This window comes from Dendroctonus ponderosae, unplaced genomic scaffold, assembly GCF_020466585.1.
Source record: "Dendroctonus ponderosae isolate FM_Combo_2020 unplaced genomic scaffold, Dpon_F_20191213v2 Dpon_F_20191213_3, whole genome shotgun sequence".
Classification (NCBI taxonomy): domain Eukaryota; kingdom Metazoa; phylum Arthropoda; class Insecta; order Coleoptera; family Curculionidae; genus Dendroctonus; species Dendroctonus ponderosae.
This window is the reverse complement of record NW_026018508.1, coordinates 6,892,593-6,907,289: the sequence shown is the minus strand read 5'-3', so window position 1 is coordinate 6,907,289 and position 14,697 is coordinate 6,892,593. Positions and strand designations below refer to the sequence as shown.

Sequence of the window (14,697 nt, the reverse complement as noted above, 5' to 3'; positions counted from 1 at the left end):
CATGAAAAACTTTCGTAGGACGTATTTTCTTGTAAAGTTCATATTTACTGAGATATCGCACTTTGACGCACTAATGAGCAACCCTGTATATACACCGAAACGTATTTTAATTGATAATTAGAGACAATAAATGACTGAAGCCCAGGAATTGATTTTGATTTGGAATATTTTCAATAAAAATTAATTTTATTTCAGGAAAACCGCGGTTACCATTTGAAAATTTCAATTTGAATACTTCAAAATTTGATCTTTTTTGAAAGATCGGGAGAATGGTACGATGTATTTTAGTGAGACTCGCTGCGAATTTGTTCTTATGTAAGACTCATATTTTGATGAAACAATCGAGATCAGCCGTTTTGGACAAGTGATGATTTATTGAGTGTCGTGGTACACAAACTACCAGAAATTTTTATTTGGTGGATGGAATTAACTCATTTTTTGGTTGATGCGTTAATCATTTATTCACAGTTTTGTACTCTTTGTAAACTTGTGAAGCAATCATAGTTTTTGCGCAAACAAATGTCTGTTTTTTGTCATTTAACAATGTTAGACATTAACTGCAAATATGCGCAGCTACGCTTTCACGCAAGTTAATACTTTGACCATGACTTCTTCATTAGAAAAGGTCATTAAAAACGAATTTGTGAGATTGATTGACATTTATTTTATGTCTCGTATCACGATATTTGCAGTTAACATCTAACATTGTTAAGTGGCAAGAAAACAGAAATATTTGTTTTGCAAAAACTATGAATGCTACAGGATTCTACAAAGAGCACAAAATTGTGAATAGAATGATTAGTGCATCAACCAAAAAAATGAGTTGATTTCATCCACCAAACAAAAAGATCTGGTAGTTTTTGTACCACACCACTCATGATTTCACCACTTGTTCAAAAGGGATGCACTCGGTTGTTTCATCAAAATATGAGTCTTACATTTCACTAAAATACATGGTACAATTCTCCCGATATTTCAAAAATAATAATTTTTTGGAAGAACTTTGAACATCTATAGCAGAGGAGCCAGACATTTTTTGTTAATAAAAGTTAGGTCAGATCATCTCCTTTTGATGCAAAGAATATCGCAGTGTCCTTTTCATCATCTGCTTACGGGACACCCTGTATAGGGTGATTCAAAATTGGCGTTATTCCTCTAGGGGTGTTTAGGGAATTCAGGAAAAATAATAAACAAAATTAATTCTTCTCAAAAACTGAGATATTTGCAAAAAACTATATCAAAAGGGCGACAACAATGTTTTTTAAGGTTTCACATTAAGATGACGTAAACACCTGTTGCTTCTTAAATATCAAAAGGTCAAGTAACTATAGATAAACACAACAAAACCCTCCTGTGAAAGGTTATAGGTCAATGATCTATTTACAATTAAGTTGATAAATCACAAGATAGGTATTCAAATTGGAACGTTATGAGATGTTCTGTTGGTGGATCCAAATTGAAGAGGATAAGTTTGAATGTGCATTGAGGTCCAAAACTCAGACTGTATATTTTGCTCCGAGAGGTAGAGACAACATGACCCTATAAATACATAATGCATGTCAGAACTGAATTCAAAATTGAAAAATATTAATAATTTGGGAAATGGGATCAATTTTTATATCTAATTTTTAAGATTTAAGTAATAGCACATGTCCATGGTTTGCTAATGTTTCCTTCCAAGCAATCAATCCGTGGATACAATTTCAGACCTCCTTTCAGTTACTCAACGTAAATGGGATTTGGATTATAGAAGCAGATCATACATGCGCTGTTTTCAGCTAAAAGAATTATTAATTAGCGGTATGGATTAGATTAATTTAAAAATATACTAACCTATATTAATTGTCCCATATCCAAGTGTAACTTTACTCAGCTATGCCAATAAGAAGCTATCTCGTTTACAGCATTTGTGGAACTAATACGATTTGCTTCATATTAGCTTAATATGTTAGTAATTTTCTCCATTTAAAGCAAAAGCAGTAGGTATCTAAATATTTTACATATGTACAGTTTCAAACAGTTCCGATTGTAGTCAAGGAATGTGTGCAATTAAACCACCAAATCAACTACTATACACTTCAATAAATGGTACCAAATTTCAATAATGGGAATTAGAGATATTTAAATGACTATTAAGACAGAATATTTATATTAAAAATAGGACACCTCTAAAGTTGGTAAAGACAATCAATCGATAATACAAATAAAAACCTAAATTTTCAAATACAGAAACAGAATATTGAAATTAGATTTTTTGGAACTACATAATTAACGATACAAATGACTGATGTACTTTTTCTATGTTTTATGGCCTTTGTTATGAATATTTACCGTAAACTTTAAGCTAACCGAAAGTGTATCCCACATCAATTTTTTCGATATGAAAATAAAAAATTGCCAATTGATATTTTAATGCAAAAAAACTCTATCCGTTGAAGATAATAAACAACAAGTTTTTGCCTACAAGAAAATTATCGTTATTAAAAGCATCAATAATGTTGTTTTTCCTAACTGTTTTAACAATAACAACTTTAAAGACTTATCCTGACATGACTTTGAATGAGCATCTTCGTGATCAAGTTTGGTTACTAATTTCTAAAAGCTCTTTAAAATAACAGACTAGTTTTACCTAATAAGGAATTGCATGGAAACAAAATTATATATTTATATTTTCACAGTGTAGATGTTGCTAAATTACTTGACGCAAAACGTTTTAACTTTTGTCCGCGCATCAACGACAAAATATCATACGAAGGCGGATGTAAAACCCAAATCCAAACACATCGTTTGATAACAAAGTTAATATATTCTTTAAAATCACAATACATTGGACGGAACAAGAAAGTGCTGCTTAGAGTATTAAGTACACTTGAGTGGTTGCTTAAAACTATGTACTAATCTAAAACAAAAATGATCTAAACCAAAAGCAGTTTCCGATTACACTTCCGGATCAAACGTTTCACTCTTATGCCAGTACTACATTACAACATTTTTCCCGATTTATTGGCAATAAATGGGCAATTTGTTGAAGGTCAACTTCTTGACCGTCATTGAGTTTACAATATTCAAGTTGCCACAATAAATTGCAATTTCAGCAAAACTAACATGAATTTCAATACTTTAGTATTGTTATATTGTGTCGGATATGAAGGGTAAATCATGACAAATGGAGAAAATTGAGGAAAATATTAATCATTAATAATTATTAAGCATGCCACAGCTTATGATTGCGCTTTTTAAACTTAATTCTATATTTACATTAATTTCCTTTTTCTTTCCTCTTGAGCCGTTTCTGGACTCAACTTTTTTTTATGGAGCCAAGAGAAAAATTGAGATCAAAAAGCACTTTACTTTTTTAATGCTGAACTTCACAGATTTTATACGACTTATTCAACGGCAAATTTATCCGGTCGCTATGCATTGACGTAAATAAAAATGATCGAGGAATTCAAAACTGCTTTTGATTTATGAGTTCAAATTCGGGCCTTACTATTATCATATTGGAAACTACTTAAAAAGTTTTTTCTTAGCAAATGACACTTCACAATGGCCAATCTATTGCTCATTTAAAAAAATTACAAAATGTGTTTAGTAGCATTTGATAATTTTTTTTGCAACTTACAGAAATCAACTAAGACAATGTTTCCCATAATTATTGGAAAAGCAAATTGGTTTCGTAAAATAATGTTGAAACTAAATCTTTAATTTACAATGGTTTTTAGACGTTCCCAATATATTATTGACGTTTTTTTGCGAAATTGTTTGTATTTTGTTTTGCTGTTTTTTGAAAAGTGAATGGAAACTGTATTAGCTTTCTTGGTTTTATTCCATAACCATCATAGATTCTTACTGAATCAAGAAGAGCCCGTTGTGGAATATCGAAAAGCGTAAATTAGTCAAAGTCAGTTCACATAATCATTGTAGAAACAGCATTAAAATGGCGCTTTAATACTTCTGAGGTAGACTATCGTCTCTCATTTATTTGAAAACCCCAAATTTTGTTAAAATCTATATTATTATCTGTGTTACATATTTAAACAGGTCGGTTCATAACAAACAATGTTGGAATTAAAAATCCCATTCTTTTTTTCAAATAAATCATACACGAAACATTGTTGCAAACATTTGAGAGCCTAATTTTATTACCTAGTTTTAAAGTTGCCCAATTTTCCCACTAAACCAACTTTGTATTTACGTTTTCCGATATCATAGCCAGAGCGTAATTAACTTTTTGTAATTTAATACCATTTTTCTTAATTAACTTTTCATACGATTTCATTTTTAAATAGCAACGTTTAGATATACTAAACGGCCAATAGTTGGAAAATTAATTTATCTATTGAAATTTTAAAAAGAAGGCAGGGTGTTTAATAGTTTCCGTTAGTTATTTAAATATTTTCGTCGTACTTTTACTGGAATAACAAATAATCCTACGAAATAAAAGAAATACAACTACTGCCGGTATTATATTACAAACTTTTCACCAATTTATTGGCCAATCATTTGGGTCAATTGTTGAAGGCCAACAAATCAGCGAAAATCGTTGAATTGGGCTGCGATCGGTAAATTCTACGATTTATTGCGGGCTTGGAGCACGTTCAAAATTATTGCGGATTGTAACAATTTTGTGGGAATCTTCGGATTTATTTGTTGTTTGCTAAATGTGAAATGACGAGCTTGCAGCGAATTTCTATCTGAGGATACTACGAAATCTTAGTAGGTTTATGTTATTTCCTCCTTTCAAAGTTTTTCTTCTGTTTACATTTTGTGGTGAGGTTTCCATAAAAATGTAACTTATTTTATCTGTCCATCTGTTAGGTTAGAAGGGTTGCTTTAATAAACGTATAACTTTTATTTAAAAAAACGGGTCTTTGGAAATTGGTATTGGAAATACTTTTAAATAAAAAAGTAAAGAAAAGAAGATTATTGCCCGATTTTTACGTACATGAAAAGTACAATACCGGCATTATGTGGTGTAAGAATGCGGCAGAAATTCCTGAACAGCAAGTTTCAAACATGCTAAACATTAATTAGTTAATTACCATTCGAGTCAAATCTCGAGATTGCCTTATACGCTAGTATGCCAATTAAAATTTCAGTGGAGATTTAATTTTCATTAAATCGGTCTTGACGTAGACCGATAGAACGTATATTCATCGTGCAAAAGTGCACAAATTATCTCGCGTTTAAACATGGATATATGCAAATAGAAACAATTGAAAACAACACTTCCATTAATATTATACAAGTATAAATATTGCTATACCGTGTAAGAAACAAATTTTAAAAAACCAATATACTAGCAAACAAAACTTAAGATATAGAATCAATAAACAACAGGTCTGACTGTATTACTACTCTATACATTAGCTTACCTTTGAATATGTGTGTTAGTAAAATTTACCATCACCAAAAGCATCTGGAGATTAAAATAGTAAAAGCAACAAAAGTAAATTATTAAAAAAATGGAATGAAAATCTGAAGAAGGCACAATACAGTATATAAATAAGCCAATAAAGCCTAGAAAAAAGTGCCTTTAGAACATTTAACACAGTATTTTACTAACAATTGCAGTTATATGAGCACAATAACATTCGCTTTAACATTAAAAATAAGGAATGTTGAATTTGCAGACAGTCTCTATAATAAGCTGCCTTTCAATTTAAATTAGAATTGTACTTATAAATTTAGTTCTGATAACTCCAAAAATTTAACCGTGGTCATTCCTAATCAGCTGTAACTTATTAGTAATAAAGGGCAATAGTTATGGAAGCTTAGAAGTATTAAATTAATAATACATTTATTATGGCGGATCTGATGTGGATCTACAAGGCACGAAATGATATTTGCGTTCTTGAAAACCGTGTGCTTTTAACGACATTCTCACTGCGTCCTTCACAATACTCATTCATAGTTGCAAAGTAATTTAATTGTAAGTACTTGCTTTGTGATCGGAAAGTGTCGGTCGAAAAATGGTCCCATGTCGAAGGACTGGAGTCAAAAATTTTTAAACGTGTCTGTGCGCAAAATTTGCGTATACTAATTTGATCCAAACTGTATGGGACGAAGCAACAAGATCACAGTTTTTTAATATTTTTGAAACCGTGATGTCAAAAAAGTTAATTAACATTGATGAAGATAAAGAAACAATACTCTCTCATGGCCGCTTTTAGTGATTGAAATTGGATGAATACTCATTTCTACGAAAAATGTCTGTTGAAAAATTTGATTTGTTTATAGATCATCTGGTACCTATACATTCGCTTCTTCCTTCGCCTTATGAAAAAGCCATATTTTAATCTTCTCAAAGAAGGTCGATTTTCGTCGTAGCAAAACAAGTTTCACGCGGTGAGCAGTATGCTTTGGAAACATCATAAATCTAACGTTAAGAATTAGTTTATTCTTGTAGTAACATCATTTTCGACCACTTCATTACTACCTTGTAGTCTTTGGCATGTTGCTAAGTCTTATGATATGAATCGTTTTATTGTTGCGTTTTCAGACAGTGTTTTGTGCGTCGGGGCTTATTAATATAAATACATAAACATTATTTTGTTGAGCGATTTTATAACCAGAAAGATTCATTTTTTTAAATCTAGTGCATGCAGTAGACATGGACTATGTAAAATTGAGATTCTTGATTATTTGAGTCGAATACGACTGAATCGCTTAACAATGTTACGAAAACCGTTTTATTAGTTATAATGCTACAATCGCATACTTTAGTTTACCTTAGTGATCTAAAAAGAGTGGTAAGTAGGGTTTATGCCGTTATTAGAACAGTCCTTGCACTTCTTCATAAATAGTTCATATTTAATCTTGATAATTCATGACGCATTCGGGAGTTAGGCTTCTACTGCTGCACAGCCCGAAAACCAAAGCACAACTGTTTGTTACTTGCGAAGTTATTTGGAGAACAATTTGAGAAAAAGATCGATGAACAAGTAAACCTTGTTTTCGTAATTTCACGTAAAATGTGTAATTGATAAATTCAACATTCCTTACTGCGTACGACAACCAAAAGTACCAGCTTCCTCCCGAGAACTGTTATTGCGGAAAATACCAGAACTGCTATGATCTGGCAAATAGAAGAACGTTCTTAAACTTAACTTGCCTTGTGGTTTGCACTGCAAATGCTCATCGATAAACTGACACGGACAAGTGTAGGCATTGCAATGCCGACCCCCCGTAGTCGGAGGGTTCTGCAACAAACCTCTAACTCGGTCACGCCCCCAACGCGCTATGTAGCGAATATACAGTAAAGTAGCTCGTTCCTAAAAAAAAATAGTTTTTTGTGTTGATGTGTTTGAAGACACTACTAGTAATTAGCTATTGTCTTCATTGCGACATTGTTCTTGATATTCTGGGACATTTTTCAAAAATATCAAAATCAGTTATATTTTGTACGTGTTTGATACTTTGAAGGCATACCTTTTGTTACTCTTTAAAAACAAATTTTTACTTTTAAAGAACGTATCTCAGCTCTCATTCACCGAGCTCCATAAAAAATATTCAACGTGCCTGAGAGATTTAACTGGTCATTAGTCAGTTCGAACCATGTATGCGAAAACCGCTCTGAGAATCATTCGTTACATAATATGTTTCGTGTTATGATGCGGCTAATTTTTTAAGTAAAATGATTTTTAAGGCTACCAGATAATTTACATTTTATGTCCATATGCACCGAAACACTCTAATCGGGATTAATTAAGCGTTAAACCGGATTAAAAGTTGTAAACGGTAAGCACCGTCCACCTTTTGACGGGGGTTAAGTTTTTAAACTTGTAGTTAATAGACTTTTTGTTTTTTTTACACTTTAACAATATTCACTTATTCATTTCACTATTCACAAGTTCATTAACGTTTTACTAATTTATTCAATAAAAATTAAATTATCTCCGATACTACGCTATTAACTATTAACGATTATAAATAAGTATATAATCATAAAAATTTGTTATCATTATAACAGTTATAATATATGGGTCCTCTACAGTCCATGCTACAATCCAAGTTAGAAGAAAGATGAAATCTTCAAAAAATACTTGTATTTAGGGGGTAAAAAAATTTAAAGTATTAAATATTAATAGATGACATTAAGGCGAGGACTCATCCAAGTTTTCTAAGGACAGAACCAAGAATAGCATAAGCGAATAAAAAGTATCATTCGGGCTGAATATGAAGATCTCTTAGCAAATGATTATTGAAAATTTTTAGAAGTAACTAAAAATCCTGATTTAATCATTAAATAATTTGGGAAATAACTAAAAATCCCGATTTAGCTATTGAAAAATTTTAGACGTAGACTTAGTTATGTAAGATGGAGCATTGAAATGCCGACAATAATATAAGGCCCCAATAAAGAAACGTTTTGCCTTATTAGCCGCACAAAATGTGATTCAAATCCCATTGAAATGTTTTCTCCTTTGCCATCTTACTATGATACATAATATTTTAGTGGAAAATTTGAACTCTTTGAGTGAGAATTTTGAAAGATTGACTGAATGCTCTCGAAAACCTTGGCAGTAAATTTTGTACACGTTGAAATTTAAGTACGTGATAGATAACCACAGTTGTTCTAGATTTTTTGGACTTTTGATAGGAAATGTAATATGACTTAAATCACAAAAAATACTTTATCACTTTTGGCGCCGGTTTGTATACAATTTCCACTATTTTTTAATTCGTCCTTATTATTGCGCCAATGAATGCGTTGGATACAGTATGAAAAAAACGAAAGATGTGGTTGCATTTCGATACCGTATTTTTTTCAAAAAAATGTGCGGAAAAAAATACAATGAAATAAGCTACGGAAATTTGCTAAACATTATTTATAACTTCGTAACTTTCCCGAAAAATTCGATTTAAATATTAAGAATAGCTATGACCTTCTTTCAATATTTTAATGGATGAAAATTTGCATTTTTTGCCGTTTGAACAACAAAAAATGGTCTTCCTTATTTATTGATAAATACCTGTTTTCGAGATAGTTTAGTCGTTCTGCTTCCTTGAATAACTATAGCACTTGCTGTAATATCCATTCTTTGCTCCCAGCCAGTAGCGGGATCTCTTTCTAGCTGTTCAATGCTGGTTTGGAGGTGAGCTATGCATGGAGCGGAATCCATGTAAATAAAACAGAGATTCACTTTATGGCAGGAAAATTTTCCTCTATCATCCAGAGTCAGCGTTATTTTATGACGAAGGAGTTGTTTGTTGACTTGAGCTAAACATCTGTAATACACTGCATTGTAAAATTAAGCAAAATGTCTTTATCCGCTTACCTTTCTAAATTTCGTTGCAACTTAAACTTAACATACATAGATAAGAATATGGCCGCAGCATTAAGTACAAGCCACCCAATACCCAGGCCGAAAAGTGTAAGGCCGTTGGTACCGGAAAACAGCAAACTGAGCAGAACTACAAAAGCTAAAGTAATCCACACTACAAGAACCCGCTTGTAGCAGACATTGTATAATGTAAATCGGACATCATTTACTAAGAGCTCCATAGCTTGTACGTATTCTTCCACAGTAAGCTGAAAAAAAGTTTTTGGTGTTCAATAACATGTATAATAAATCTGGAAGCAACCTGAAAAATTGTATTGTATTAGGACTTGGCTTAAATAAATTTTGTATATAAAGTATTCCAATAAAGTAAAAGATAATATTGTAGAAAATATGTTCTACTTCTATTGAGAATACAGCAGCAAAAAATTGGGAGAGTCGGCTAGATCATTCGATTTTCTTTCACAGCAGATGTACCTGCTCAATTTGATACAGTCATCCCAGTAAATAAATGTAAAAGTCATTTAACATATCCGTGAAAATAGTTCGTTAAGTTAGACTTTAAAAAATGTTACTTACAGTAAGTCCTTGTGCCATCAGTTCTTCTGGAACTAATTCTGGGCGAAATACTGCTGGGGTTATCCATGGGAATCGAGAATTCACAGGCAGTAGGGTTACAATAATATCACCATTTGCTGAAAATAACAACGATTGAAAAATTATAAACCTGAAGATACTCTACCTTAATGATGAAAATTGGCCCAAAAAAAGCAACATGCAAGAATTGATAATTTCAAATATACATAGTGTTTAAAGTTGAAGTTAATTCGGTTTTGTCATTTTTCAATATAGATATTTTATGAAGAACCCAGCAGTTAGTTTTATGGCCACCTAAAACGTCGATCTATATTGACATGTGAATACAACTTTATATTAATTAGTAAATAAAAAGTGTTAATTATTCATTGAATTCTACTTATGCTACCGGTTTTTATTAAATTTAAAGTTGTACACATCTATAATATAAGCCTACTGAAACCCCATACTGAAACGGTTGTGGCTGGGACGCCCTCTTGCAGAGAGCTGGTAAAACGTATCCCTAATCTATATATAATTTGGATTGAACTGAGTTTGGTTACTCAAGAACCAACTGATGTTTTAGGGCTTCTTAGCATTTTACTTTCTCTTCTTTGCCAATTTTACATAACCGGATCTTGAAATGAGCTCTTAACTGTAACTAATGTAAACTAAATGTAAACTAAAGCCTTTATCTTCTTTCTTTCCAGGTGGCGCGATTCAGCGATCGGTAAGTTTGGCATTACATACTTTGCCCCTGGTTGCCATATAGTTGTAGAACTTTTTTAGTCTCATATTATTGACTTGTATTTTATTATATTGTTGCATGAATTTTTTATTTGACGAGGATCAACGAAGAACGTCGAGGGAGTTTCTGGATTCTGGGTAGATTTTAAAAAATTCAAATTTTAACTAAGTAAAATATATCTTGATTCTGAATTATGTAATAATATAACGTAATATAAATTAATTATCGTTCTGAAGTAAACATTAAGATTCATTAGTTTCTCAAAATTGCCAAGTAGATGGCAACTAGGGATGTAATTTCTTTTTAAAAAATTATGCTCATTGCATGTTCAGCTTTGCGGATTTTGTTATGCAGATTATATTGCGGTTTTTGCGGCATTTAAATTACAGTTTTTGCGGTATTTGTATTGTGGTTTTCGCACAATTTGAATTTCGGTTTTTGCGGAATTTATATTACGATTTTCGCGTAATTAATGTTACAGTTTTTACCCATTTTATTTAGGTAGCGGTTTTTTCTGACTGCAGTGTACTCTTTATTAGTTGTGCTTGGTAAGCATTTTAAATATTAATGTACTAATTTGAACTAATCATATTTCATCAGACTATGAAGGCTTTCACGGCCGGTCAAATCACATATAGAAATGTTTTTCGGGCTTTGAAGCCGTAGTCCATGGGAATTTCTTCCTGACGTTTCGTCCACAATTGCTGTGGACATTATCAAAGGAGATGAGGCAGTGGACGAAGTGATCTCCCGTGCTTTCCGACTAAGACTTAGTCTTAGGAAGAAATTCTCATTGACCACGGCTTCAAAGCCCGAAAAACATTTCTATATGTGATTTGACCGGCCGTGAAAGCCTTCATAGTCTGATGAAATATGATTAGTTCAAATTAGTACATTAATATTTAAAATGCTTACCAAGCACAACTCATAAAGAGTAAACACATTTCTATATGTAATCATATTTCGTTTCACTTTTTTAGGAACACCAGGTAACTATACATTTTTTGCTTTTACTGATATGATATTTTTTTCTTTCCAGCTTTGAACTATCTATACGTCTCATATCGTAGGCTTAAAGCCACAACTAGCTAAAACTGACTGAAGTCTAAAATTTTAATTTTTGATAAATGCACTTTAAACCGATCACAAAATTATAAATATCAGAATCCTGCTGGAAACCTGGTCAGTAAAAACATATTTTAGTGAACTTGTTTGTGTGGCCTTGGGGGACTTTGTGGGTTTTTGAAGACAAACATATTATTTTTTTAATGTGCTTGGTCACTTTTAGCTTTAAGCCGACGATATACATGTATTTTACTTATTTTTCTAACAAACTTTTAAAATGCTTTTTTTGCTAATAAGGGTTGTTTCCTACAGCTGTGGGCAATTTATAATATGCTTTTCAAGGTTTTTGATGGACAAGTGATTGAATCATGGTTTGTTTTGAACAATAATATACTTTTTTATGTACAGCAGGTAATCTTTTGTTAAATTTTCTGTAAAATGGTTCTATTTACTAATAAGACTTTTTTCTTTCCAGCTTTGAAGTATTGAATTTTTTTTATTAATCTTTCTATAAGTTATTTTTCAGGTACACCTAGTAACTTTTTAAAATGCTTTCATTTAGTAATAAGAGTTGTTTCTTACAGCCTATGAATGGCTCATCATATTTCAGACCTTAATTTATTTTATTAATGTTCCTTTGTTAGGTATTTGATGAGCAAATTGGCTAATTCGCGAGTCCAACTACCGATGATGGAGCTGCGAAACGTCAAATTACTCGTTGTTGAGTGACAGTTAGAGACTTTTAAAACTTGTTTATTTATTGGAGTTGATGACATCTATAACATAAAACAATACCTACACGCTTTTCGATCTGGTTCCAGTTCTTTAAAAGCTTACAAAAGTTGATTAGAACAAAACAAATTACAATCAGATGTAAACACCAATGTGTCATCAATGTCAACAAAACAAGTGTCAAATTACTACTACTATCAATTATATTTTTAACCGCCAGGGGTCGTCTGGACTTGAACTCGCGAAGTCATTTTGGAAACATTTGACAGCTTCTTTCAAACTACTCGCGAATTCAGCTACCTATAGGGGCGCTGCGAAACGTAAACAAATACTCCTTGTCGAGTGACATGTCAACAATGATCATGACCAAATGTAAACAAATAACTGTCAAATGTTCTCGTTAAGTACAGTTTATAATTAAGCCGCCAGTGGGCGATCGGACTTTTGAACTCCCGAATCATATGCGTGCTTTTTTTTAATCCGGTCTAAAGCGTATTTTTTAAGATCTTTAAGTGTTTGTAGGTATACTCGGTATATATTTTAAACACACTTATGTGTAACTTTACCAAGTTTACCTCCAAGTAATATATGGTTAGATTGAGTATATGTTATTACCAAACACCCTGTACATTCGACGACTAGAAAATAATAAAAACGTTGCAAATTCCAAATATAAATTTTTTAATTGATTAAAAATTACACTTACAAAATCCTTGCCTTATTGGCTCCACAGTTGCCACCGGTAATTCGACATTCCTCAATGGTTTTGGATCCAGGACAACGCTATTACTCGCACTATCTATCATAGATCTACTGAGGCTTTTGTCCAGATTAAACTGCACATTTTCGGTGGTAATAACTGCGGGAGAATTATCTTGTGCCAACTTCTTCTTGCCTTCAATTTGTGCTTCTGGTTCTTTGCGCTTAGTTGGACCAACGTCCGATTTTTCAATAGCACTACTAGGAAGAGGATTTGGAACAGTCTCATCGTCAAACACTACCCAGCTTTTCGTTCCAGGTTCTTGAACAGGAGCCACTACATTGCCGTGACCCTCTTCCAGTCGTTTTGCCAATTGATCACTCATTCTTGTAATTTTTCTTATTCAAAATTAAAATAATACGAATATGCCGGAATTGAATTAAAACTATTTGCAATTAGATAACAACATGCATTAATACATGTTTAGAAACAATACACAATAATTAGATAGACAACCTTGCACCTTACAGGTACAGGTGAAATTAACTCAAGTCACAAGTCAGGTAAAACAATAGCCAATAGCTAGTGCGGCAAATATAACATCGATTCATTATCTGTCGATATCTGCTGAATATAGTTATTGGTTGATTTTGATTAAATATAATAACAGGCAGTAAAGAGGGAATAAATATTACAGAATGCCTCCTTTCAGTGAATTAAAGTGATAATATTGAGTTGAGCAGCTACTTTCAGCTAAAGATAAAGAAATAAGTGCATCTATCAAGAAGGTTTATTCTTGAATTTAATTTCAGTATTAATTAAATAAATTTTAATTTGTTTTAACATCGAATAGAGCAAACAAAAGGCAAAATCACGAATTTCTGTCAACAATTTTTTGCGGGATTTTGCACGCTACAGTCTTATAACGGCGAGTTTTCAAAACATCCATTGGGACAAGTTCTCGTATGGTGCGTTCCATAGAGAAAGTAAAATAGTTACTTTCTTATTTTACTTTCTCTATGGTGCGTTCAGACCTAGCGAGTCGAGCCCGAGTGGAGGCTCAGCCCATAAGCAAACGTGATTTGATTTTCGTCAAAATACCGGCAGACGATCGATTTTCTGTCGGAAATAATGACTCGGAGTCGGCTCGTTAAGTCTGGACGAAGCATCAGGAGTGTGAACTTTCTAAACTCATTTTGCTTCTTTTATCTTCTTTAAACTTGCATTTGTAAATTTTATACAAGGTGTCCCGTAAGCACATGATCAAAAGGAAACTGCGATATTTTTTGCATCAAAAGAAGACAATCTGAGCTAACTTTTATTAACAAAATATGTCCATTTCCGTACCATTCTCCCGATATTTCAAAAATAATAATTTTTTTGAAGAACTTTGAGCATCAATAGCAGAGGAGCCAGACATTTTTTGTTAATAAAAGTTAGGTCAGTTCATCTTCTCTTGATCCAAAGAATATCGCAGTACCCTTTTGACCATGTTCTTACGGGACACCCTGTATAATTACAAAGTTCAAGATTCGTCCAATTATATCGTATGCCTTCGTAAAAATAGTTATTCAATTTTCTTTAACTTATTT

The 14,697-nt window shown here is 32.4% G+C and overlaps 1 protein-coding gene across 2 annotated transcripts; it reads right to left on the bottom strand.

Moving 5' to 3' along the window:
- Nucleotides 1-1,196: 1,196 nt before the first annotated feature.
- LOC109538493 (transmembrane protein 268) lies at nt 1,197-13,784 on the bottom strand. Of its 2 annotated transcripts, none has more exons than XM_019905738.2 (6): nt 13,112-13,784; nt 9,864-9,979; nt 9,282-9,535; nt 8,976-9,231; nt 7,115-7,274; nt 1,197-1,539 (listed from the first exon to the last, which is right to left on the bottom strand). In XM_019905738.2, exons 1-6 carry the CDS (start codon nt 13,488-13,490, stop codon nt 1,415-1,417), a joined length of 1,290 nt encoding a protein of 429 aa, XP_019761297.2. In that variant the 5' UTR covers nt 13,491-13,784; the 3' UTR covers nt 1,197-1,414. The 2 variants fall into 2 exon arrangements, with proteins under 2 accessions (XP_019761297.2, XP_048520496.1); XM_048664539.1 differs by having other exon boundaries at nt 1,350-1,778; nt 13,112-13,780.
- Between the last annotated feature and the right edge of the window lie 913 nt (nt 13,785-14,697).

Excerpts from the sequence above, each read along its gene's own strand:
- LOC109538493 (XM_019905738.2), bottom strand. The coding sequence starts at position 13,490 with ATGAGTGATCAATTGGCAAAACGACTGGAAGAGGGTCACGGCAATGTA. Across the intron at positions 9,536-9,863 it reads TGATGGCACAAGGACTTACT|CTTACTGTGGAAGAATACGT; the intron begins GTAAGTAACATT and ends ACTTTTTTTCAG. Across the intron at positions 7,275-8,975 it reads CTAAACTATCTCGAAAACAG|GAACGAGCTACTTTACTGTA; the intron begins GTATTTATCAAT and ends ATTTTTTTTTAG.